The sequence below is a fragment of the Macaca fascicularis genome, chromosome 4, assembly GCF_037993035.2.
Source record: "Macaca fascicularis isolate 582-1 chromosome 4, T2T-MFA8v1.1".
NCBI classification, from domain to species: domain Eukaryota; kingdom Metazoa; phylum Chordata; class Mammalia; order Primates; family Cercopithecidae; genus Macaca; species Macaca fascicularis.
Window position 1 is genome coordinate 57,822,594 of NC_088378.1, and position 25,784 is coordinate 57,848,377.

General features: G+C 46.3%; 1 protein-coding gene and 1 long non-coding RNA gene across 5 annotated transcripts in view; one reads left to right on the top strand and one right to left on the bottom strand.

The window, feature by feature from the left end:
• LRP11 (LDL receptor related protein 11) overlaps positions 1–24,985 on the bottom strand; it is a 65,910-nt gene extending 40,925 nt beyond the window's left edge. For 3 of the 4 annotated variants that reach the window (XM_065543570.2, XM_065543571.2, XM_005554190.4), the window contains exons 1-5: positions 24,046–24,985; positions 18,864–19,021; positions 8,951–9,092; positions 3,291–3,416; positions 2,025–2,237 (exon numbers count right to left, since the gene is read on the bottom strand). In XM_065543570.2, the coding sequence (XP_065399642.1) occupies positions 2,025–2,237; positions 3,291–3,416; positions 8,951–9,092; positions 18,864–19,021; positions 24,046–24,658 (1,252 nt within the window). In that variant the 5' untranslated portion in view covers positions 24,659–24,985. The remainder of the gene's footprint in view (positions 1–2,024; positions 2,238–3,290; positions 3,417–8,950; positions 9,093–18,863; positions 19,022–24,045) is intronic. The other variant, XM_065543572.2, reaches the window with a different exon arrangement.
• On the top strand, positions 18,287–19,694 carry LOC141410070 (uncharacterized). The gene is made up of 2 exons (XR_012433528.1): positions 18,287–18,424; positions 19,413–19,694. It is a non-coding gene; the product is annotated as an uncharacterized lncRNA (long non-coding RNA).
• Positions 24,986–25,784: the final 799 nt, after the last annotated feature.

A 25,784-nucleotide genomic window follows, 5' to 3' on the forward strand; every position in this document is an offset into this window, starting at 1 on the left:
TCTTCCTGCTGCTTCCTCACTCACTTTTCCCGCGCCCGGGAAAATTGTTACTTAATAGCGCAAGCGCAACATGACGTCCGACCGGAGAAACCGAAACTAACCTGGCCACGCCCTCGGCAATGAGATCATTTCCGCCTTAGCCCAACCCCTTCCCTTCCAAGTGTATATAAGGCAGTGCATTACCGCCATTAAACGAGACTTGATCAGAGCACTGTCTTGTCTCCGTTTCTCGTGTCTCTTGTTCCCCAAATTCCCACCCCCTCCTCCAGGGCCTGCTCTGACTATCCCGCGGGCCGGGATAGCAACTGAGGTCTAGAGATATGAAGGGACTTATTCAAGGTTCTAAAGGTAGAGCCAAGACGGGCTTTGGTCTCGACTCTACTTTCAGCTAATTTGTTCATGCTCACGCGGTTCTCTCCACCACAGTGAGATGGTAGGAATTCATCCATCCTGGCCTCTGATAACACAGATCTCTCCATAAACTCTTCACCCCTTTGGCAGTCCCGCCAAAGACGCCTGGTCTCCCCTGACTCTGTTTCTTAGGTTGTGACGCTCTTCTCCATACAAACTGTCTTAAGCAGAGAAAACCCACTAAAACCACATCCAAAGGCTTGCCGATTTTACTGATTTTACCAGTAGGTGGCAGTACCAACAAGGAATGGACCAAAAAAGCAGACACTTGCAATATACTTAACCAAAACTCAGAAAGAAAAGCCCCTTAGAATGCAATGTTTTGCAGACAAATTTTTATGGAGGCACTTAAAATCTACAAGGCACGTAAACAAAGGAGTAGAAGGAAATATAACAAATATTAAAAGCAGTTTTCAAAAGAGGTGGCATTTTAAGTTCACTGTCCTTAAATTATTTTGCATCTTCCATATCTTGTACAATGAACAAAAATTTTTCTTAATAAACCTACTAAAATCATGTCAGGTTATTTCAATACAATTTATGCGGAGTCTGAAAAGACATTACAAAAGCTTTTGGAAATGTGATAATCTCTATTTCTGTCTCATGTCACATAATCATGCAAATAATAAGTGTGAAAAAAATGATGGAATCCTGTAATACTTACTGATTGATTGATTGAGACAAGGTCTCACTATGTTGCCCAGGCTGGTCTCAAACTCTTGACCTCAAGCAATTCTTCTGCCTCAGCCTCCAGAGTAGCTGGGATTATAGGTGAGTCACTTCATCTGGCTAAATTCTGTAATGCTTTAGTCATGCGAATGTATTTTAGGCCAGGTGCAGTGACTCACACCTATAATCCTAGCACTTTGGGAGGCCAGCCGAGGTGGGCAGATCGCTTGAGCCCAGGAGTTCAAGACCAGCCTGCGCGACATGACAAAACCTTGTCTCTATAAAAAATACAAAAATTAGCCAGGCATGATGGTCCCAGCTACTACACCTATAGTCCCAGCTACTCAGGAGGCTGAGGTGGGAGGATCATGTGAGTTTGGGAAGTTGAGGCTGCAGTGAGCTGTGATCGCGTCACTGTACTCCAGCCTGGGCAACAGAGTGAGACCCTGTCTCAAAAATAAAATAAAATAAAATAAATCTTATTAGCCTTACTTTTTTTAGTGATAGATTTAGTTAAATTGGAGGCATAACATTGAATTACTAGCACATGCATCTCTTTCAAGATGACTTTTTTAAATGTTCCCTTGCTTGGGTGAAGAGGATTTACACAAATACATAATGATTATGCTGTTTCATTTCAAAGCAACCTAAAATTTAACACTTTAGGGTATTGGTTTCTGTAAGCTAAATGTTAATGTATTTACAAATAAATGTATTGGTATCTCTGGAGTAGGTATATATGTATGAGTGTATTTAGTTAAGTGTCCCTTACTATACATTAGTGCAAATGTCAAGGTTTTTTCCCCCCTTTCTGGCTAACTTCTTAATTTCAACTCTTATTTCAAGATACTTCCTTAACACTCTTCAAACATAAACTTAATTGTGAGCCAAGTTTGACTACAGAAAACAAGGTTCTTCGTTGAGAACCTGCCCTGAATCCTTACCTGGCATCACAGGAATGATTTGACTCTCTGGTCCCCAAAAGGCGGAATGATTCCTCTTCTCTGTGTTTGATAATGCAGGTGGCTTGTTTGGGGCAGTAGCTTTCTGAGACTTTTCCACCAAGGAGTCAACCCCTGCATCTTCACTCGGCCCTGTGGTTCCTGGCAGGGCAGGACTAGCTACCACGTGGGTTACCATCTTGCGGTCCAGGCCCACTGAAGTGTGGAAGAGCTACTGTTAGTTGCTGGATTTCTTTTCTGAGCTTTAATACTAAAAGCACTACATCTGCAGCTCATTTAGAATCACGGATATTTGGATATAACAGCCCACTCATCTAAGACATGTCAGAGGACCGTAAAAATCTATTCTCTCTTGTTTTCAAATGGGTAATCTGTTCTTTCTTCTTCCAATAGTCAGCTTTCCAAATGTTACACATAAAGAAATGGACAGGGCCCAGCATGGTGGCTCATGCCTATAATCCTAGCACTTTGGGAGGCAGAGGTAGGAGATCACTTGAGCCCAGGAGTTCGTGACCAGCCTGGGCAACAAGGCAAAACCCCATCTCTACAATAAATTAACAAAAATTAGCTGGGCATGGTGGCACATGCCTGCAGTCCTGGCTACTGGGGAGGCTGAGGTGGGAGAAACGCCTAAGCCTGGGGAGGTCGAGGCTGCAGTGAGCCATGATCGTGCCACTGCACTCCAGCCTGGGTGACAGTGAGAACTGGTGTCAAAAAAAAAAAAAAAAAGAAAAAGAAAGAAAAAGAAATGGACAAATACTAAATGTAAACTTAAGGTTTTGCCACTCTTTGTCCTTCCTCAAATCCATACTTCATTAGACTTTTGTCAGTTTTTCTTCTTTCTTACAGGGCATTTCTATGTGTATGACATTATAAGACTGATTTACAGCTCTGGCTCTGACTCAGCCATACCCTGGTGTATTGTAAATTTTCTTAAAAAAATTATCAAAACAAAACATCAAATCACGTCAGTTTTTAAGAAAGCACATGATATGCAGCATTTTTAGGATAGAAAAATCCTGGAAAATTGAAAAAAATTAAAAACATAAGCAATATTGAAAATTTGACATTTGCGACTTAGACTGGAGACATACTGAATTCTCATTTAAGGCATAGCTTTTACATGTAAAGTTATAACCAAAATCAAGCAGGGGAAGGACACTGCATTTGCGTTTTATTCTCAGAACACAGACCTCCCAACTCCATCCCTTCCAGCCACTGCCTGGCAATGTGACACAGCCAACTCACGATTCTGGCAGAAGTCTTCATCAGACCCGTCAGGACACTGCTGCACTCCATCGCAGGCGAGCGTGATGTCAATGCAGCAGCCATCGTCACAGAAGAAGTGGTAGCGCGAGCAAGTGTGCAAACATCCTGTTTGTAAACAAATCTCAAGTCACAGGAGTGCAGGAGAAGTTCAGATTCTCAAGATGTGGATGACAAAGGGGAGTCCGTGGGGATGATAAAATCAAGATGGGGATGACAAACGGGAGTCTGTGGGGATGATAAAATGCATTTGGGGGAAGAGACGCAAATAATCAGGCAAACCTAACAGTTTGAGCAACAGGTTCTGAAGAGGCAGGAAGGCTCTTTTTGAGCCTCCCAACTTAATTCTTTGGACGCCTCAGGGGCTCTTGGTCTGAGGGCTGTTCTCCATGCTTGCCTTGCTCAGGAGGTGGCACAGAGAAGCGGCAGCCCAGGTCTCACTCCACCTTTGCTTCCCCGCCTCAGCTGTCTCCCTCTGCATTCATTCCTACATGCCATTGTTGGAACCTCTTCTTCTGGCTGTTGATTGTTCTGCAGGAGGCCACCTAACACCGTCCCACTCAATGGATGGCAGTTGGCTATGTTTTAACAGAGGTACCATTTTATTTATTTATTTATTTACTTACGTACGTACTTAAGATGAGGTCTCACCCTGTTGCCCAGGCTGAAGTTGCAGTGGTGCAATCTCGGCTCACTGCAACCTCCACCTCCCGGGTTCAAGAGATTCTCCTGCCTCAGCTTCTGGAGTAGCTGGGACTACAGACATGCACCGCCACACCTGGTTAATTTTTGTATTTTTTGGTAGAGATGGGGTTTCACCTTGTTGGCCAGGCTGGTCTCGAACTCCTGACCTCAACTGATCCACCTGCCTCGGTCTCCCAAAGTGCTGGGACTACAGGTGTGAGCCACCGTCCCTGGCCCAGAGGTACTATTTTACATATGCTATGTCTTACATTCTTGTTTCCTAAGTAATACTCTTCATTGAGATTAACTTTTTACTATTGAATCCTATTTGTTGATTATCATAACATCCCTGATACTGTAGAGAATAAACAAAATATTTAGTTATGGGCTGGCATGAATTTAGTTTCATGAAATAATGACATTGGCTGGGCGTGGTGGCTCACACCTGTAATCCCAGCACTTTGGGAAGCTAAGGCGGGCGGATCATGAGGTCAGGAGATCGAGACCATCCTGGCTAACACAGTGAAACTCCATCTCTACTAAAAATACAAAAAATTAGCCAGGCGAGGTGGCATGCACCTGTAGTCCCAGCTACTCGGGAGGCTGAGGCAGAAGGATCACTTGAGTCCAGGAGGCAGAGGTTGCAGTGAGCCAAGATTGCGCCACTGCACTTCAGCTCGGGCGACAGAAGACTGTCTCAAAAAAAAAAAAAAAAGAAAAAAAGACATTTTCTCCCTTCTGGAGTTCTTAGGAGCTTTTAATTTGCAGTGCAATTTATAGGAGTTACAAATATTTTCCTGAAATGCATTTTCCCTCTCCCTTGATTAAGCCAACTTTATGACTTAGCTAGATGAGAACCAGGTGACTATCTGGTACTGGCAACATGGACTAAGGCATAAGGCTAGAAGCAGGTCATAGGCGCTCCACAGTTTTACAGGGACAGAATGGACTAGACAATTCTCTCAGGAACATGGGGGAGTGGCAGATTACATGACATTCCTTCAAAATCAAATGGCTGGGCAGAGTTCACAAACCCAAGTGAAATCTTGGACACACACTTGTTTTTTTTTTAGATATGGGGTGTCACTATGTTACCCAGGCTGGTCTTGAACTACCGGACTCAAGCAATCCTCCTGCCTCGGCCTCCCAAAGTGCTGAGATTACAGATGTAAGCCACCACGCCTAGCCTTGGACACATCTTTTATTGAAAAGTAGTTAAATCAAGAGGTTGGGAAAGGAGTCTATCTTGGTGTAAGGCAATTTGAAGATATACTGATCCAGAAGGAAGAGAGGTTAAAGAAAATAAAGGCTGATAGAAGCTCCTGTGGAAGAAGAGGAAGCAAAGAGCCTGCAGTCATGACTGAGAATATGGGCCGGAAGGAGAGTCAGCTCTGGCCACTGGGAAGAAGCAGGGAGCGGAGGTGGGGGACACGCTGGGTATCAAGCGGGATACAGTTCCTCGTCAGGTTTCTTAAATTCATGGCATGAAAATCCCAAATATCTCAAGGTTTTATTTATTCCTTGGTGGTTTTGGAGATGGATCCATATTTGTAAATTTTCTATTTTTGGATTAGCAGCCTCCAAACTTTTTTGATCATGCATCCTGATCAATATATATATTGTTGAACAGGCATCTCCAGTTTATTTATTTATCTATTTATTTGAGACGGAGTCTCGCCGTGTCGCCCCGGGCTGGAGTACGGTGGCACAATCTCAGCTCACTGCAGCCTCCACCTCCCATTCTCAAGCAATTCTCACATCTCAGCCTACTGAGTAGCTGGGATTACAGGCGTGTTTCACAACATCTGGCTAGTCCAGTTTATTTATAAATAATATGTGCATACTACTGTACTAACATGGGTGTATCTTATGAAATATACTGAAATTTTAAGGAAAAAACTTAAAAATCAACAAAAATATAAACTCTGCTATCTTCTTTCTCACCCTAAAAATGTCTCGAACAACTCAGGGGCACCCTGTTTGGAGACTGCTGAGCTAGATCATGTTGGAAGAGCTTGCTGGCTTGCTGTTTGAATAGATCATTTTTCTAAACATGAAAAATGTTCAAAATGTCAACTTACTAAAAATTGAACTAAGTTATGATCATATAAGCAGGGTACCTGCTCATCTGTCTACCTCAGCTGGTGTCACCCTTGGTTACCATAACATCTGGGTCATTCATTGCAAGACCAATACATACAGTGGACGGGTGGGAAACACTTGTCTCTTCTACCTCTATTTTCCAATGTCTCTCTGTGGTGTTTTATTAACTTTAATTCACAGCATGTTATTCCAATATAACTAGTAAGTGATTCTAGACAGCAGTTAGTACTACACCAATTCCTTTTTATTTTCCATATAAAGTTACCCACACAGGACATATACTCAAGCAGCCATTGAGTAAACAAAAATGACTCATGCATCACTCTCTGCCACTTCAAATACAGTTTATTACTATCTTGGAGAAGGGCCAGAAATTTACAGCTGGCAATTTACCTCTGGAGCCTGGAAAGCTGCCTGAGTAAATAAACCAGGGCAAACAAGTGGCTGGTGAGGTACTGGCCATCTGCTCCTATCAGTGCAGGCCCTTCCTCCCTCCCAGGCACCTCAGTTGTACAAGAGCTATCCTTTTCTGATTTCTGTGGGGATGACAGGGTTTCTGTGTCTTCTTCCCAAGAGTCCTTTCCTCCCAGAGTCAGCACTTGACTCAGACCCTGTCCAGGTGAGTCCTCGTACCCAGGGGGAAAGCCCTCTAGAGGGCGCCCAGTTCTACAGAAGTGAGCCATCCCTGCTGGAGCCAGTGTCATGTCTCCACTGGTCCTGGTGGCCAAGGGATCAACGATGTTTTGAGTAGCTGGCTGGCTCTGCTGTCCAGCTGCAATGAATCGGCAGGGCTGATGGAATCCAGGCTGGGCTGGACAGACTCTGTTTACTTGCTATCACTGGTGACCTCACAGTGCTGGTATGGGCTGGAGTTTGGTGCCTGTCCTGTCTGTGAATGGTTACCCTCCTTCTGTAACTTACAGTAAGCTTAACCCCTGGCTGGGCAGGGAGTGATCAGCCAAACAAATTTTTAATGTCATCTATGAAAATTACCAAAGTTGACAAGTCCTTAGGATTCTAAAATCTCTAACTCCTCGGAAAATTTCATTTCCAGTATGCATACTAACCTCTGTTTTTGATAGAGGTCTAGATCCAATATAGTACAAGTAAATTACAGTCCTGTTCCAACTCTTTTATCCTCATTCTGCACACTGCTGGCTTAATTACCATCTAGATCCTGAGTAGTGAATACTGAGAATTCAACAATGTCAGAGACTTACTGCAAGTTTACCAGAGTGATGGCTGGTGACAGGAAGTCAGGGACCACCAGTGCACCACTCTATCCCCAGTGCCTGGCAAGGTCCTTGCATGCTGCATACACTAAGAAAATACATAATGACCGAGTAACAGGATATTTAAATGTACAAGATCCTAGCACCTCTCCAGAAGTGAATCGTGCATGTGGTGAGGGGTTCCCTCTACAATACTACAATATCTTTAGTGTCGCTAAGTTCCATGCAATGGATATTTTTTAAAATTTGATGACCTAATCTTTCTTAGAAATGTAGATGTTGGGCTGGGCGCGGTGGCTCATGCCTGTAGTCTAAGCACTTTGGGAGGCTGAGGCAGGCAGATCACCTGAGGTCAGGAATTTGAGGCCAGTTTGGCCAACATGGTGAAACCCTGTCTCTACTAAAAATACAAAATTAGCAGGGCATGGTGGTACACGCCTGTAGTCCCAGATACTTGGGAGGCTGAGGCGGAAGAATTGCTTGAACCCAGGAGGCGGAGGTTGCAGTGAGTTGAGATTACACCATCGCACTCCAGCCTGGGCAACAAGAGCAAAACTCCATGTCAAAAAAAAAAAAAGTAGATCTTTAGAAAAGAAACATAGATGAATGAAATAAATTTTACATTGTTACATTGTACAACAGAATGTGACAACCATCAAATGTATTTAAAGTAATATTATTAATATAGCTATGCATCTGTGTAGTCTATGAAAATGTGTAGGCAGTACTTTCAAATTGACGTGTCCTTTGCATATTTCAATTAATTTTAACCATACTCCTTAGCTGCACTCTTTCTCTTTCTAATATTTTTGAAGTGATTTATTATATCAGCAATTGATTACACCCAAGAGCCAAGTCTTTCTTCAATCCTGTGGTATGCCTTTTCCTTGTTTTTTTATATGTATTTTTAATTGACAAAAAAGGAGAGTATATATTTATGAGGCACAATGTGATGTTTTGATATATGTTTGCATTGTGGAATGATTAAATCAAGCTAACTGACATATCTATCATCTCCCCTACTTGTAATCTTTTTGTGATGACAACATTTAAAACCTACTCTTTTAGCAATTTTGAAACAGATAATACATTATCATTAACTATAGTCACCATGGTGTGCAACAGATCACCAGAACCTGTTCCTCCGGTCTCACTGACACTTTGTACCCTTTGACCAGTGTCTCTCCTTTCCCAGTCGGTCCCCTGCACAGCCTCCAGTAACCACCATTCCACTCTCTGCTTCCACGAGTTCAGCTGGTTTCACTAAACTCCTTAGCTTCCCTCTTGGAACAGATGCATCAAATGGAGCATCCATCTGTAAACAAAGTCCTCTCCCAGAATAGCCGGGCAATTGTCTTTGATGAAGTCAAGAAAAGCGGGAGCATCTCTTCTCATCCCCTGGAGTGCTCCCTCCACCCCAACCCAGTAGCATCAACTAAGCCCAAAACAGAAGAGAGCCTGCTTTTGTTATTGTATTTTTAGCAAAGACTCTCTCATTCAGCAATAACCAAAAATAAAGTGGAAGAGCCCATGGAGCGCAGAGCCAGAAGACAAAGCACCAATGATGCCAACGACGCCGCCTTCCATAAGCAGTGGGAAGCGAGGGAAGGGCCTTCTTCTCACCTCCTGTGGAGTAGGCCGCACGAAGCACCGTCACTGACACGTTGTCAGAGCTTCTCTGCCCGGCCGTATCCATCACTGTCAGCTGGAAGGTGTAGGTTCCCTCCTGTAGGTGGGATAGCTTCAGGGTTCCTGATTGAGGCACCTGCCACACAGATGCGACACATGACATTGAGCAGCAGTCCTGAGCTCCGAGTCCAACACCATCCTCTACCGAAAGTCCATGTCCTCAGAGCAGCCCCGGGACCTGCCTCTGCACTCCAGCCTGAGGCTGCTGAACTACATCACATGCTGCTGGCAGCTGGCCCACCTTGAACTCATCAGTTCTAGTTTATTTAGGTGGCCAAGACCTTGACTGACACAATCCCTTCTCTTGTCTGCAGCAGTTGCTGCTCCAAACCTGCACCTCATCCCCAGCCTCACGCTCAGGATCCAGGCCCTTCCATCTCAGCAGGGGGCCTCATCAGCTTCAGGGAGAAAATCAGGACCATGACTAGGGCTCCACCACCCACCTCCTCCTGGGGCCCTACCTGTACCCACTGTCATCTCCTTCTGAGAGCCGGCAGGGAGTAGCTATCCCTCCTGTGTTCCAGGCCAACCCCTCCTTCTAGTCCTTGCCCTCTTTCTTGCTAGGACTTTTAGAACACTGACACATAGACTCACTTCTCTTTCAAATGGCTCTGCTATTACAATGCCCAAGTGTCTCTCATCTTAAGAAACAAACAAACAAAACAACAAATAAAAAAATTCCCTGAGCTCCAAGGGCTCGCCAATCACAGCCCCGCTTCCTTCCCATCTCCACTTGGCTCACTGAAAGGGCTCACTGAAAGGCCTCGCTGTGCCGCGCTTGCCGTTTCTGTTGGTTCACTTCCCATTTAGTCTTCGCCCACCTGGTGGAGCTGCTTTCCTCACCGTCCCCCTGAAACAGTGCTGGCAAAAGTCACTCACTGACCTAGCAAAAGCCATCTAGGTGTCAAGATCAGCAATACTAGTTTTTAAAAAATCCATGTATGGTTGGGCGCAGTGGCTCACGCCTGTAATCCCAACACTTTGGGAGGCCGAGGCGGGCGGACGATGAGGTCAGGAGATGGAGACAATCCTGGCCAACATGGTGAAACCCCATCTCTACTAAAAATACAAAAATCAGCTGGGCATGGTGGCGTGTGCCTGCAGTCCCAGGTACTCGGGAGGCTGAGGCAGGAGAATCACTTGAAAACCTGGGAGACGGAGGTTGTAGTGCGCCAAGATCACCCACTGCACTCCAGCCTGGTGACAGAGTGAGACTCCATCTCCCAAAAAAAAAAAAAATTCATGTTTAGCTAGCCCTTTTACTGTATCTGGCCACGCTGGCCACTTTGGCTATTTGAAAACCCCTGCTTCCTTGGCCTCCTTTTCTATCCAAGCTCCCCCACTCATTCCTTGCAGAGGCCCTCCTGGGCTTCAGTTCTGATCACTCCCTAACCCAGGGCTCCATGCTTGCCCTCTGCTCTCCCAACATTCACAGGCAGCTTGCTGAGCACGCTGGAGCAACAGCTTCTAAGGCTCAGCTCTGTGGTAGGATTTTGCTGGACATTCAGCCAAAAGACTGTTTCTTCAGCTTTCCTAATGATTCTATTACCCATTTAATATTCTACTTAAAAAAATTCATTTCTGCTTAAATGAACTAGGCTGGATAGTGTCCTCTGCCGAATGCTGACCATTCAACATTCTATTACATGGATGCATTAATAATGGACTTTTGAAATTACAGAGGATTGCAGTATTATAAGAACCATCTGCTTGTTTTTAATTAGGGAATCCTAGAATTTGGACTGACTTAGGCTTAGAGGATTTGTCAACACTACATATACACACCCACAGGATGCTTCACAATCATTTAGAGGTGATATAATGAGATACCGTGGTTGTCGTATTTTATGCCACTTTAGCTAAGGTATGGATTTCCAGGTCCCAGCCTCAGAGAGTCAGAGTCAGTGGGTTGGTCAGGAGAGCGGGACCCAGGATTCTACACTTACCCAGCCCACCCAGGTGACCCATGATCCACACTGAAAGAAACACTAGTGCGTGGTTAAGAGCACAGAAGCCGGTGTCCAATAGACATGGGTTTGAATGCCAGCCCTACCCTGTACCAGCTGGGTGATGATGTACAAGTCACTTAATGTCTCTAAACCTCAGTTTTTTTTTCATTTGTAAAATGGAAATAATAACAGTACCTACCTGATGAGGATCAAATAAGGTAACTCATGTAAAAGAGCTGGGCCTGGCCCATAGTAAACGCTTAAATATATCCATTGTTTCCACTGGTTGATTCTTATCTCTAACTGAACAACATTACACAATGACTCTTTACAGATAAAGAAATGATTCCCATGAAGTGATTTTCATTCACTGAGACAGTGACAGAATTGAGACCTCGAGTTGTAAAACAGTCTACACCGGCCTACAAGCTGTCCATCACTTTCCCTGCAAAAGCCTTACTCTGGAGGGCTGGCAACGATGGCCACCTGCCCTTTGTTGTTTATTTCAAAGAGATGTTAAGCAGTGCTCACTGCCATGCTGTTACATTACCTTCAGACCCAACTACACTGAGAGAATGCCAAACGGGTCATTTATGTGAGTGCTAAAATACTAAGGGCAGCAGAGAGCACTCTAATGACAATAAGAGAATTTTCAAAGAGCCTGGAGTGGGTCACTGATGCTAGGAATTAGAACCCACTGAAATAAAAGTGGAAGTCAGTCTGAGACTCAGGACAAGACCGGATAAGGTCTTATTCTGATCGGATAAGACTTGGGGCTCAGGTCTTATCTGTCGGATAAGACCAGATCTTATCCGGTCAGATAAGATCAGAGAATCAGATAAATAAGACTGAAAACAAGACTAGAACTCTGGTTTGAGACCTCAAGATTGCATTTAATGATCCCTCTTTCATCTCTCACCTCCAGTCCCTCGGGAAATCCCACGGGGTCTGCCTTAAAAACACATCCAGAATTTGACCATGTATCACCCTGTCCACGGGTACCACCTTGCTCTGACCCCACCCTGTCTCTTGCCTGGGTCACTGCAGTGGCCAGGAGGCCTGAGCTCTGGTAGGACCAGGGCCTGGTGTCTCCTTTTTTCTGGAAACTTTCCCTCCCACCTCCAACTGCAGTGAGAGGAGGGTTAGTTATGGCCTCTTCCTATGGGCACCAGGCTGAACCAAGGTGAGACAAAGACAGGGTAAGGTGCAGGTGGTGAAGCTCAGAGCTGCCTAAGTGGAGGGGTGGGCGGGTATGTGGCAGGCTCTGGCTCAGAACCAGGCAGACCTTGCTGGCAGGCAGCAGTACAATAGCTTACGCCCTCATTTACTGTCTCTTGGGACTGAGGAACACAAGGGAGCATGGCTGCAAATGACAGGCATGCTGGAGAATGTCTAGGTGAGGCCCTGCAGCCTTCAGTCAAGTAAGGTGATACAAGAAAGCTGCTCTGTCCCAGCTGCTCAACCTGAAAGCAGACAGGAAGCCCTGAGACTGCCAGGGACCAGCAAGTGCTGGCCCCCCGCCATGGTATGTGAGTGGAGGAGTGGGCTGCAGGATTGATTCAGAGCAGATATTTAGGTGGGTGTGACAGGGGGACGCCGAGTCACGACCAGATTCTGAGCATGGCCATCGGAGTGGAGACAAAGTTAACAGAGATTTTAAAAAACACCAAGGGGCCGGGTACGGTGACTCACGTCTGTAATCCCACCACTTTGGGAGGCTGAGGTGGATCAGTTGAGGCCAGGAGTTCGAGACCGGCCTGGCCAACATAGTGAAACCCCATCTTTACTAACAATACAAAAATTAGCCAAGTGGTGCGTGCCTGTAATCCCAGCTACTTGGGAGGCTGAGGCATGAGAAACTCTTGAACCCAGGAGGTGGAGGTTGCAGTGAGCCGAGATTGCACCACTGCACTCCAGCCTGGGCAACAGAGCGAGACCCTATCTCAAAATAAAATAAAATAAAATATAAAATAAAATAAACCAAGGAAGCACTGAGGCCAGGGAGCTGGATGTGCCATCCATGAGGCTGCTGGCATCACCCTGTGCCAGAGCTCCCTGCAAAAGTCAGTGAGTCACTGAGCTTCTGGGCGCCAAAACTCAGAGTGCCAATGTCAGACTAAAACTCTGCAGGCCTGCAGTTCACTAGGAAACCTCTTGTCAACACTGGGGCTGAAAGGACAGAGCATCCCTGGGTCAGGGGCCATCCCCACACCTGGCCTTGGCATGCTTCCCCACTGCCTGCCCAGGCACTGCCTGTCTGATGCAGCGACACTGGGTCCAGATGCAGATTATGATAATCACCTCAGCCTCCTGAGCACACTCCAATTTAGATCTATCCAGATTTAGTGTCCCTTCTCTGGCTCCTTTCATTCCTTTAGCTAACGAGAGCTGTCTCTCTTTGCATTTGGTTATTTAGAAGATGTAGAAATGTCACATGGATGCTTTCCCTTTAAGGGCCCAGGTGACCCTTCTATACATTTTCTCCCATTAAGATGACATTGGAGAGAGGGTTTAAAGTGTTTCACAGATATGTTCCAAGTTTCAGGATAAAAAACTATCTACATATGTACACACAACATATCCAATTTGTAACTTGGAAACAGACATGATCATAAAACCAGGAGCTTCTAATCTCTGCTCAAGATCCCTGTTCAACAGTAACAGCCTTTGGTGGTTGGCTTCTGGCCAAATCAATGAATGACTCGGCCTGTTTTCTGACTCAACCCCATCTTCCTAGCTAGGAATTTAGTGGCTAGGAATACACGTTTGGGCTTCTCATATATGTATAGACTAAATTACACACACACGCATGCACACACACACACACATTGTATATACTTGGTTACAAAAACTTAGTAGTACCTATTTAAAAAAATTACGTACAGCAGGTAGGCCAGGATGCAGTAAGTTTTAATTTAATAATGAAGTTGTTGGTTTAAATAATGTCCATCCTTTAGCAAGCTTCCTTACGTGTGGTTTTCTGAAGTCACTGCTGTAGACTGAATGGCTGAGTGCCCTCCCAAGGTCACATGTTCAAACCTAATGCCCAGTGTGATGGCATTTGGAGATACATGCTCATGAATGAAGGGCATGTTAGTGCCCTTATAAAAGAGGCCCCATATTATTAAAAAGTAAAAAACAAAACAAAAACCACTAGATGCTGGTGGAATGCTTACACAGTGCTGGTGGGAGTGCAAATTAGTTCACCCATTGTGGAAAGTGGTGTACTGTGGAAAGTGGTGTGACAATTCCTCAAAGAACTAAAACAGAACTATCATTTGACCCAGCAATCCCATTACTAGGTATATACCCCCAAAAATACAAACTGTTCTACTGTAAAGACACATGCACGCATATGTTCACTGCAGTGCTATTCACAATAGCAAAGATATGGGATCAACCTAAATGCCCATCAATGGTAGACTGGATAAGGAATATGTGGTACATATACATCATAGAATACTATGCAGCCATAAAAAACAACAAGATCATGTCCTTTGCAGGAACATGGATGGAACTGGAGGTCCTCATTCTCAGCAAACTAACGCAAGAACAGAAAACCAAATACCACATGTTCTCACTTATAAGTGGGAGCTAAATGAGAACACACAGACAGAGAAAGCAGGACAGCAGAACGCTGGGACCTACTTGAGGGTGGAGAATGGAAGGAGGTAGAGGTTTAGAGAAAAAGAAAACCGCTAGGTAATATGCTTAATACCCAGGTAAGGATATAATCTGTACACCAAGCCGTTAAGTCATAAGTTTATCTATATAACAAACCTGCATATGTACCCCTTAACCTAAAATAAAAGTTAAAATACATTTAAATATAAAATAAAAGAGACCCCAGAGGGCTGCCTTGCCTCTTCTGCCTTATGAGGACACAGTGAGAAGATGGCTGGTCATAAACTAGGAAATGGGTCCTCACTAGACACCAAATCTGATTGTATCTTGATTTTGGACTTCCCAGCATCCATAACTGAAAGAAATTCATTTCTGCTCTTTAGAAGCCACTGAGTTACAGTGTTTTATTACAGCAGACCAAATGGACTAAGATAATCATTTAGTTAGAAACTTTTAAGCAACTGATGAATGTAAGTCAACGTACTGATTTATGAATTCCAAATCTCCTTGAATGTCCTACTTTGTATCATGTTCCCAAATGTCATATTTTACATTCTGACTTCAGATTTAAATGTATTATGTATAATACTCATGAAAGTCAGTGTCATTTAATGGGCTGCCTGAAAAATATGTGTCATCTTGCATTTTGATGTTTTGTAAATATTCAGTTAAGTGGATGTAAGGGCAGAAAATATATAACTTTAAATCCAGTGGATAGCCTCTTGGTTCTGACCAATCATCTAGTCTGTCTTCACAAATGAAAAGCACAGATCAGGTGCTGTGGCTCATGCTTGTAATTTCAGCACTTGGGGAGGCCAAGGAGGGAGGACTGCTTGAGCCCAGGAGTTTGAGATCAGCCGGGGCAGCATAGTGAGACCTCATCTCTACAAAAAGTTTAAAAAAAAAAATTAGCCATGACTATAGTCCCAGCTATTCAGGAGGCCGAGGTGAGAGGACTGCTTGAGGCTACAGTGAGCTCTGATCGTGCCACTGCACTCCAGCCTGGGCAACAGAGTGAGACTCTGTCAATGAATGAATGAATGAATAACGAATAAATGAGATAAGTCAGGAACATGAGCTTTCCTGTATGCTTAGTGTCTAGTACAGTACTGGACACATACCAGATGCTTAAAAATTCGCTATTAATTGTTTCATAACTAATCTGACAGCATAATTCCTTGCAGGTTGAATACCTGTCTGGGTCACTTGGACATGCAAAGATGGGCCCTAGAGCCTGATCTTAAAGTATTGCGAGACAAAGGGAGCGATCACTACTCTGCCTGAGAAGAGAGAACAAGGATGAGGAGCCCATGCAGATGGTGGAGAGCAGGGGAGATGAGAGGAGGGATGAATGGCTCAAGAAGAGGAGGAGGTGGGCGCTCAGGGGAGAGCCCCATGAATGGATGCTCCTGGGTGCTAGGGACAGTCAAGGGACTTAGGAACAAAGGCATCCAACATCAGGTTTTAACTTAACTGTTCTGCTGTGTGACTGCCCTCCCTCCATTCCCAACAACTTTCAAACTTAGCCCCATTTTGCAGCTTGAGGGCAGAGTGCATCAGTGTTCCAGTCAGCAGGAAGTCATTCTCAGAGAAAAAGGAATTTGATTTGAGAGGCCCAATTCTCCTGGCAGAAATGTTGGGGTGTGAAATCAGGCTGCTCAAGTTAAAGGGGTCAGAGGTATAGCTCCTGAAGGTTAATTACTGTTAAAGGAAAATTCTCAAAATGGTAAAGCTATGACTCTCACACAAATATAGCATGAATATTTTTCAAAGACATTAGTTAAAGAGGGAATCAATAAGGTGTTCAACTGATTTAAAGAATCTGCAGACTACATATATACAGTCAATCATGAATGCGAAAAAGAAGTTGCTAGGAGATGCAAAACTGAAATGGGTTTGCTAATCAGTACTGAAATGAATCTATTAATAGATTGGTTAGTATCTACATGTACTAAAATGTCATGTTTGAAATCTTATTTTCTCCTATATACCAATTATTTTCTCCTATATACCAATTACCCCTATATACCAATTTTTTTTTTTTTTTTTTTGCATTTCTATGGACAAGAATCATTTGGTTACTATCAGTTTTCTGCAACTTATAGATGTTAACCCTGAAGGATCCACTAACCAACCCCAGCATTCCATTGAAAGGTACTTGGTAATCTTTTGCCCACCTCAAAGTCTTCCACAGTGTTTCCTGACAGTCTTCATCCACCAAATGGGGATGTGCCTACAAGTGAGGGTGTCCCAGTGGACTACAGAGCTCTCTAAGCTTCCTGGCACTCAGTGGGTGCTCAACCCATGGGGGTTTTGATTGTGATGAAGTCTCAGCAGGATGAGTGTTACCTTTGGGGGACATTCATGAATCTATATCATTCTAAGACAGTCACAAATTGGTAACAGATGCTTCCCCTAGTGTAGGCTCTGTCATTTAGATGATGGCTTCATAACTTGAGGTCTACCTGCGTCGCTGTTATACACATGCTTGGAAAAATGCAGCACGAACCTATTGTGTGATGTAGCTACTAACATGGTTCATGTAATGAAGCTCATTAATAGAAGCAGAGGCAATATCTGGATCACAGGAGGTAATGGATGAGTCAGAAAACCAAAGTTTAAATATGGGGTTCAATTAGGGGTATTAGATGTTAAGAAGGGTATGGATTAATATGAGAAAATCCAGACAAGGCAGGATAGTGGTGGGCCTGAAAATCAATTCATATGAGGAACATCTGACAAATCATGGGGTGCTGAGTTCTGAGAACAGCATACCAAGTGGTGATGTTCTTTTTTTTTTTTTTCCAAAGACCTCCAAAACTTTTACGCAGGATAAAAAGATGACTTCAGTGTTTCTCCAAAGGGAAGACCCAGCACCAATGCACAGAAGGAAGGGGAGGCACAGCCTGCTTGCCCAATACAGTGATGAGCAATGTCATGGACATGATGTGAAGTAGTGAGCTTCTGCCCTTGGAAAAGTCAGGCAAACGGTAGATGAGCCTTGGAAGAGGTGTTGTGGAAGTCGCTCTTGTTTGGAGGAGAGGCTGGGAAGGATGCTGGATGTATTAGTCCATTCTCACACTGCTATAAAGAACTGCCCAAGACTGGGTAATTTACAAAGGAAAGAGGTTTAATTGACTCACAGTTCCGCATGGCTGGGGAGGCCTCAGGAAACTTACTAGAACAATCGTGGCAGAAGGCGAAGGGGAAGCAAGACACCTTCTTCACAAGATGGCAGGAGAAATTACCAAACACTTATAAAACCAGCAGATCTCGTGAGAACTCACTCACTATCATGAGAACAGCATGGGGGAGACCACCCCCATGATTCGATAACCTCCACCTGGTCTCTCCCTTGACAGATGGAGATTATGGGGATTACAATGCAAGGTGAGATTTTTGGGTGGGGACAAAGGCAAACCATACTGGACAAGGGTGAGTCCAATTCTAACACAATATAATCGGGGAGTAAAATCACTCTTACTTACATCAGTGGTGAGGGACTTCCTGATTTGTTTTTGTTTTGGTTCCAGTAGAATATAAATCAGTGCCTCCTTACCTCACCCTCTTTTTCCACTTTCCCTAACTGAAGTGGTTTGGATGCCGCTTATCTGCCTAAGTCAGGAAGTGCTTATTTGCCTAAGCCAGGAATTCACCCTGACAGGGTGAATAAAAAGCCGCTTGTCTCACCACTCAAGACTTCCTGAGCATAGGCAGCCACCGGGCACATGGCTGATTTCCATCGGTGGCGATCCCAGGAGCCCCGGGCAGGAGCACCGCATGCTGGCCTCCCTCCCTCACAGGCCTGGTGCACCCCAGCAGACCTCGCTGCCAGGTAAGCTGTTTACTTTCTGGCTCGTGTGAAGGATAAGTTCATCCTATTGTTATTGTCCTCTTTAGACTCTTTTGTAGTTTTCAAATTTTCTACCTGGATCTTGAGCTAAGAAAAAGAAATAGAACTTTAAAAAAGTAATCTGAGTCATTAAAACAAAGTATGAGTCTTTTTCCTTGAAGTGTCTTTGTCCTCTAGACAAGTCACAAACAGCAGCAAGAAGGAGGGTAGGCTCCAAGACAAATGATCGAGACTGCTGCTCACTCAGCAGAAAAGCACACTGAGATAATAAACCATTTTGGCACAATCCGTTTTACACATTCTCCATTTTATGCCTTCTGCTAGCGTACACAGACATTTAGGGAGCATGAAGTGGCAGGACATTACGAAAGACCACTTCACTGAAATACCCGTTTTTGTTAGCAGTGACAACATGCGTTACCTTCATGTCCACTGACGGGTCCCCCTGCAGCAGCGCCCACTCATACTGGACGATGGCGTGGTCATCTGTGCTCTCGCGGCCGTCTAGAACCACCCCGTCTGTGGGCAGATGCAGAACCACATCCTGCCCAGCCTTGCTAAGTGGAGGCGCATCCTTTTCTAAGAAAGAAAATAAATAATTCATAAAAGATGATTTCTTATTTTTTCTAATTTATGAAGAGAGGTATCTTGTTTGCTGAATAGATATGATGCAGCAAAGAACTGCTAAGAGAATGCATATTAAATGGAAATTGTTTTTCTATTTATTTTAAGACTGTGGAATTTCGCTACAATATGCGCAGGAGAGGCTGTGTGGAATGCTGGCTGGTAGCAATTTTGGGGACAAGGCAGCATACTAGGTCCCACCAATGTGTAAATATGGAGAAGCAGTTTTATTTTCTAGAGTGGATTTTTCACTTAATTTTAAAATCACTTAAGTTCAAAGTACTATTAAAAAAATTTATTTTAAAAGATTATTATTTTGAGATGGAGTTTTGCTCTTATCCCCCAGGCTGGAGCACAATGGCGCGACCTCGGCTCACTGCAGCCTCTGCCTCCCGGGTCCAAGCGGTTCTCCTGCCTCAAGTAGCTGGGATTACAAGTGTGTGCCGCCACATCCTGCTAATTATTTTTTGTATTTTTAGTACAGACAGGGTTTTGCCATGTTGACCAGGCTGGTCTCGAACTCCTGGCCTCAGGTGATCCAACTGCCTCGGCCTCTCAAAGTGCTGGGATTACCGGCATGAGCTACTGCGCCTGGCCTTGAAAAGTTTATTAAAACAAACCTGAAAAACACCAAATTCACCTCTAATATGGATTTTCTTTTTTTCTTATCCTTAAGTTTTAAAAATAGGAGTGATATAAAGTATTCAATGAATGGAAAATATATTAAGTTTGAAAAGTTAAGCCAGATTCTTAGAGCCATACAAAATAAAGCCTGCATCGAAATTCTCTGGAATCCAATTTTTCATCTAGGAAAATTGAAGAAGTCCACCGCTTCTAATACCTAATTTATTTTTTATTTATTTATTTTTTTTTGAGACAGAGTCTCACTCTGTCGCCCAGGTTGGAGTGCAGTGACGTTATCTCTGCTCATTGCAAGCTCTGCCTCCTGGGTTCACACCATTCTCCTGCCTCAGCCTCCCAAGTAGCTGGGATTACAGGCACCTGCCACCATGCCCGGCTAATTTTTTTTTTTTTTAGCCAGGATGGTCTTGATCTCCTGACCTCGTGATCCACCTGCCTCGGCCTCCCAAAGTGCTGGGATTACAGGCATGAGCCACCACGCCTGGCCTCTAATAACTAATTTTTATAACAGAAGTCAGCATGCTCAGATGACTACAACAGCAAAACAAATCTGTATTTACCTTTGTTTTTGTTTTGTTTTGCTTTTGAGATGGGGTCTCTAACACCCAGGCTGGTGCACAATCATAACTTACTCATTGTAGCCTCCAACTCCTGGGCTCAAGTGATCCTCCTGCCTCAGCCTCCGGAGTACTTAGGACTACAGGTATGCGCCACCACACCCAGCTATTTTCACTCTTTTGTAGTGAGAGTTGCCCAGGCTGGTCTTGAACTCCTGACCTCAAGTGATCCTCCCACCTCAGCCTCCCAAAGTGCTGGAATTACAAGTGTGAGCCACTGCACCCAGCCTATATTTACTTTTAACCTAGAATGGTACTAAATAATATAAGGTTAATTACGTTTACTTCAATATTAATGCTTGACTGACAGCTGCTACAGAGATGACTGAAAGGATAAGCTACACAAAGAAAACATTTCTAAGAGCATAGTTACCAAAATTTTAATTGATGTAAGCTTCTTAGTCAATTCACCCAAATGCACACATATTTTAAAGCAGCAGCAACAGAACTGGAAAAACTCTACAGGTTTGTGTAATACACCCTCTTTGGCATCCACTTCCCCATTCCTTCAGTGCCAAAGCTCTGGTTCGAGTGCTGGCTGGGCTTGCCCCTCTTTGGCTCACCCTGCACAGTGCTGCAAAGCACCGCCTCTCCTCCTGCTTTTGAGCCCATCACTTTCCTCCACAGGGGCCAATGTTGCTACCTAAACAAACTTCTAAAGGGCCAAGCCAGGCATCCCAGTGCTTGAGTTTCAGGGCTTACTGGAATCCCACCTTAGTTTCTCATTACAGAACAAAGGGTGACGACTCTTGATACATTGCAACTGAAATGACTCTTCTGGAATGCTCATCTGACTGGGTCATTCTGTGAGCAGGAAAAACCCTTCAGCAAGTTACCATTGCCTTTCAGATGTTTAGGACCTAACCCTCCAGGATTCTCTTCTCTTCTAGTGGTTCCCTCAATGCCCAGCACCAACGCCATTAGCAGCCAGAGCAGCCAGTTTCCACTAATCCTTTCCCATAATTCTGATGAATGCATAAGTTAAACACTCAAGCTGGAGAAACTGGTGCCTGAGTACAAGGCCTGGAATGTGAAAACAAATACATTAAGACCTCACCTGGGCTTTCTCAGACCCTAATGTCTGATCGAAGGCATTCTTACACATACACCTTGTATCAGGGCCACTTACAATTAAAGAAATCTTTCCAAGGCTCTAGGGAAACTTTCCAGACCCCAGACCCTAAAGATTAGAGTGAATGCAACACTCCTGCTTGTAGGTGCGCACTCTCACGCAGGCACAGAGATGGAATCAAATGTAAATAAACACTGAAGAAAAACTTGTAACTTTGAGTTGGTCTGGTAAGTCACTCCAACCATCTTCCTGCCACCAGTTGCAGAAATAAACTCCCTTCTTTCCCAGTCTGTCTGCATTTCATTATCAGACCGTGAGAAAAAGCAGACAGATCTTGTCCATCCAGGAACAAGGAGATTTATGTGAGGGGCCTGGGGCTCTTAGAGATGGGGCTTTTCGCTGGGCGCGGTGGCTCACGCCTGTAATCCCAGCACTTTGGGAGGCCGAGGCGGACGGATCACGAGGTCAGGAGATCGAGACCATCCTGGCTAACACGGTGAAACCCCGTCTCTATTAAAAATACAAAAAAAAGTTAGCCGGGCGTGGTGGCGGGCGCCTGTAGTCCCAGCTGCTCGGGAGGCTGAGGCAGGAGAATGGCATGAACCCGGGAGGCGGAGCTTGCAGTGAGCTGAGATCCGGCCACTGCACTCCAGCCTGGGGGACAAAGCAAGACTCCGTCTCAAAAAAAAAAAAAAAAAAAAGAGATGGGGCTTTTCTGAATGAGAATGCTGCTGCCAGTCACAAAGGGAAGATGCCTTTTTTTTCTTTTTTTAAAGCATATTACAAGGAATTAAGCACAGTTGCTTTTTACATGCTATTGCTAACTATGGAGAAGACATGTCCCATTTTTCCAGTCACTTAAGAGTGAGGACTAGTAACTGTGATTTAAATAAGCCAAGTAAACAACCCCCTACCTAGGAAGAAACTTGTTCTTCTGCCTTTTTCCACCTCTGAGGAGACACGGGGTTTTGCATGTTGCCCAGGCTGGTCTCTAACTCTTGGCCTCAAGTGATTCACCCGCCTTGGCCTCCCAAAGTGCTGGGGTTAGTTATGAGCCACCGTGCCCAGCCTCTTAATCTAAACTTTAAATTTTTTTTCTATGGCATATTCTTTCCTTGTTTGTTTTCCTTCTAAAAGGTTTCCTCTGGGTTTATAGGAAAGCTCACGTAGGCAGTGTCAGTTTCTTCCAGGTAAGTAGTGAGAACACAGAGAAGAGACTTTGTTTCTTTGCTGCCGGGATATTTTGGTCTGTGTTTGGGCAGAGAGGATGTGTGTGGAACAGCCGTCGTGGGCCTCAGCGATGCTGGTGGGGGTCCAAGTGAAAGTGCCACCTGCCCCCACTTCAGCGGGAAAGCTACGGAGTCCTTCCCAGTGTTTGCCTCAAGGCCAAGCAGTCACAGGGTGACCCTTTAATACCTGCTCCCCTGACAAGGGTTCTGAGCCTCATCTAACCTAGAGGTGGGGAGGGAGGCAGGATGTGATAGACTTGATGGACACAGATTTCCCGACTCTTTTAATGGATCCACAGGTTTTGGAGAATGCACACTTCCAAAGGGGCTGAGTTCTGCCCCCATCTTGCTGATATCATTCGTGCTATTACGAATCAAACAGCAACAGGGCAAGATTAAACACACAGAGCATGACCACACGTTGGCACAATCAAGGTCTCTTATTCCCTCCATGACATTCATGTCCAACCACAACCATTTTTGTGCCTTCTGTATGTGTCCTGATTCTCTCCTTCAGAGCATCTACAAAAAGTCAAACCGTCGAGTCAGCATCATTTTTAGTCCTTAAGAAACATGCTTTAAAGTTTCCTATTTTCTTTTTCTTTTTTCTTTTTTTTTTAAGACGGAGTTTCGCTCTTGTGGCCCAGGCTGGAGTGCAATAGCCCGATCTTGGCTCACTGCTACCTCCGCCTCCTGGGTTCATGCGATTCTCCCGTCTCAGCCTCCCAAATAGCTGGGATTACAGGCGCTTGCCACCAGGTCTGGCTAATTTTTGTATTTTTAGTAGAGATGGGGTTTCATCACATTGGTCAGGCTGGTCTCAAACTCCTGACCTCAGGTGATCCGCCCGCCTCGGCCTCCCAAAGTGCTGGGATTATTGGCATGAGCCGCCACGCCCGGCCTTAAAGTTTCCTATTTTCAATGAAAATCAAGTCCCTTCTTTTCACTTTTTATAAAAGGGAGCAGTAGTTTTCCTCCCATTTTTGTATGATGAAAGCCACCGCAAGCAGTCAGGAGAGCCACGTTAAGAAACAGGAGTGGGTGTTATAAGAAGCCCGGCATCTAATTAGATTTTGCTCTTGCAATTACGTAACAGAAACCATGCCTTATACAACCCATGAGACTAAAACAAACTTTTTTCTCTGAGTTTTTCTCCTCTTTTAAATCATATTTCCACGAATCCTCTCAGATCAGCCTTCCTCTTCAAGCCTAGAAAAATTCCAGTAGCACCTCAACGCGCCCGCCCGCTTCTGCCAATCTACTGGGCTTCCTCTTAAGACAGAAAAACCCATGCCGGAAACTCCTCTGGGTGCCCGCGGCTAAAATAACTTGACACCAGTGTGTTTCGTTCCAACTTGGCGAGGGCGCTGCGGGACCCGAGCGCTCTGGCCAAGGCCAGCCCCTCAGTCGTGCGCTTACCCAGCCGGGGTGAGGCTCGCGCTGTGGCCAGGGCGGCGCCGTCCGGGGCGCGGCTGAGGCTGTAGCTGCTGTAGCCGCGGTGCAGCGCGAACTTGCAGACGTTGCGGCCGCGCGCCGTGCAGTTGAAGAGGTAGCAGCCGAGCACCGCGGCCGGGGGCGAGGGCCGCCGGGGGAGCTCCACCACGGCCACCGAGCAGCGCGGCTCGGAGCAACAGGCCGCCACGCATTGCCGCCAGCCCCGCACGGCCGCCGGCGCCCGCAGGAAGCTGGCACCCGCCGCCAGGGAGTCCTTGGTGCGGATGATGGCGTCCGGCATGGCGCTGTAGCCGCCGCCGCCCGGACCCGGGCAGTCCTCTTGGAGGCCGCCGCCCGAGCGCAGCTCCAGCTCCAACTCCTCCTGCGGCCGCTCCTGCTGCAGCTGCCGGCGGAACTCCTCCAGCAGCTGCCCCACGCCCGACAGCTGCGCGTGCAGTTCGGACAGCGGCGCCGCAGGCGGCAAGGCCGCGCGGCCGCTCGGCAGCCACAGGCAGAGCAGCAGCAGCCCGCGCAGCGCCCCGTGACGCGGCGGTCGCCGGCGCCGCGAGCCCGCGCTCTCCCGGGCGGTGGAGGCCATGGCGGCCGGCAGCCGAGGGCAGCGAGCCGAGGCGGGGACGCGGGCGCCCGCGAGCGCGGGCCCTGTGCCCCTCCTGCGCGGCCGCGGCTGACTCTAGGCCCCGGCCTCACAGCGCGGCACCCCCGGAACCTGGCTGCTTCCCCGAGGCCGCGGGCGCGCGGGCGCCGGCGTGAACCGCAGTAGCGGGAGGCATAGCCGGCCCAGCCGGGCACCGCTCCTTGCCTTCGCCGGAGGCTGCGCGGCGCTCTGCGCCTCTCCGCCCCGGCCCGCGGCGCTCTGGGTGGCGGCGAGTCGGCTGCGTAGCTGATCAGCACCAGGTGTGCGAACAGTGGCCGCGGCGAGGTGGAGCCTTGGTGAGCCCCGCCCCTCCGCGCGGCCCCGCCCCCGCGCGTCTTGCGCCGGCTCCTCCAGGGCTGGGGGAGCCGGCTCGGGGGAGGGCAGCCTCGGAACTGCTGTACTCCCGCGCCGCTTCCCAGCCAGGGCAGGGTTCATGTCTGGGCCCAGCAGGCTTTAGCAACCAGCTAGACCTGCCCAGGGCGCCTGTCCACAGGGGCCTGGCACTCGGGAGAACAGGGGCAGTGGGAAGGGAGGGCGTCTCTTCAAATCCTCGTGACCCCAGGGACTACTCCAGAGAGGGGGCACGCGCACCTAGGACCACCGTACAGCCTCCTGAGCCCTTCACCTCCAGCGTCCCTGACTTTCCGCATCAGGTTCCCAAGATGTGCTTGGGTAGTACAAAGTGGGGCGGGGTTAGGGGTGGCGGAGTCGGGGCCTGGTGGGGTGGGGGTGGGAAGTACTGAAAGATACTCAGTCTATTTAAAAACGCAAAAATCAAGCCTGGTGAGCTGGTGCTCGCCTGTAAGTCCTGAGGCTGAGCTGGGAGGATCGCTTGGGCCCAGGAGTTCGAGACTGCCATGAACTATGATCACACCACTGCATTCCAGCCTGGGGGCCAGAACAAGACCCTGTCTTTAAAAATAAAAACAAAACCCATAAAAAGCAGTCGTTGTGTGTGACAACATGCACTCAGATTTCCACAAATATAACTAAAAATCTGAACAGAGCCAACGTGGGGACCTGGGAGTAATCTCTACAACCTGTGACGGAGAGGCGTCTAGCTGTTAGA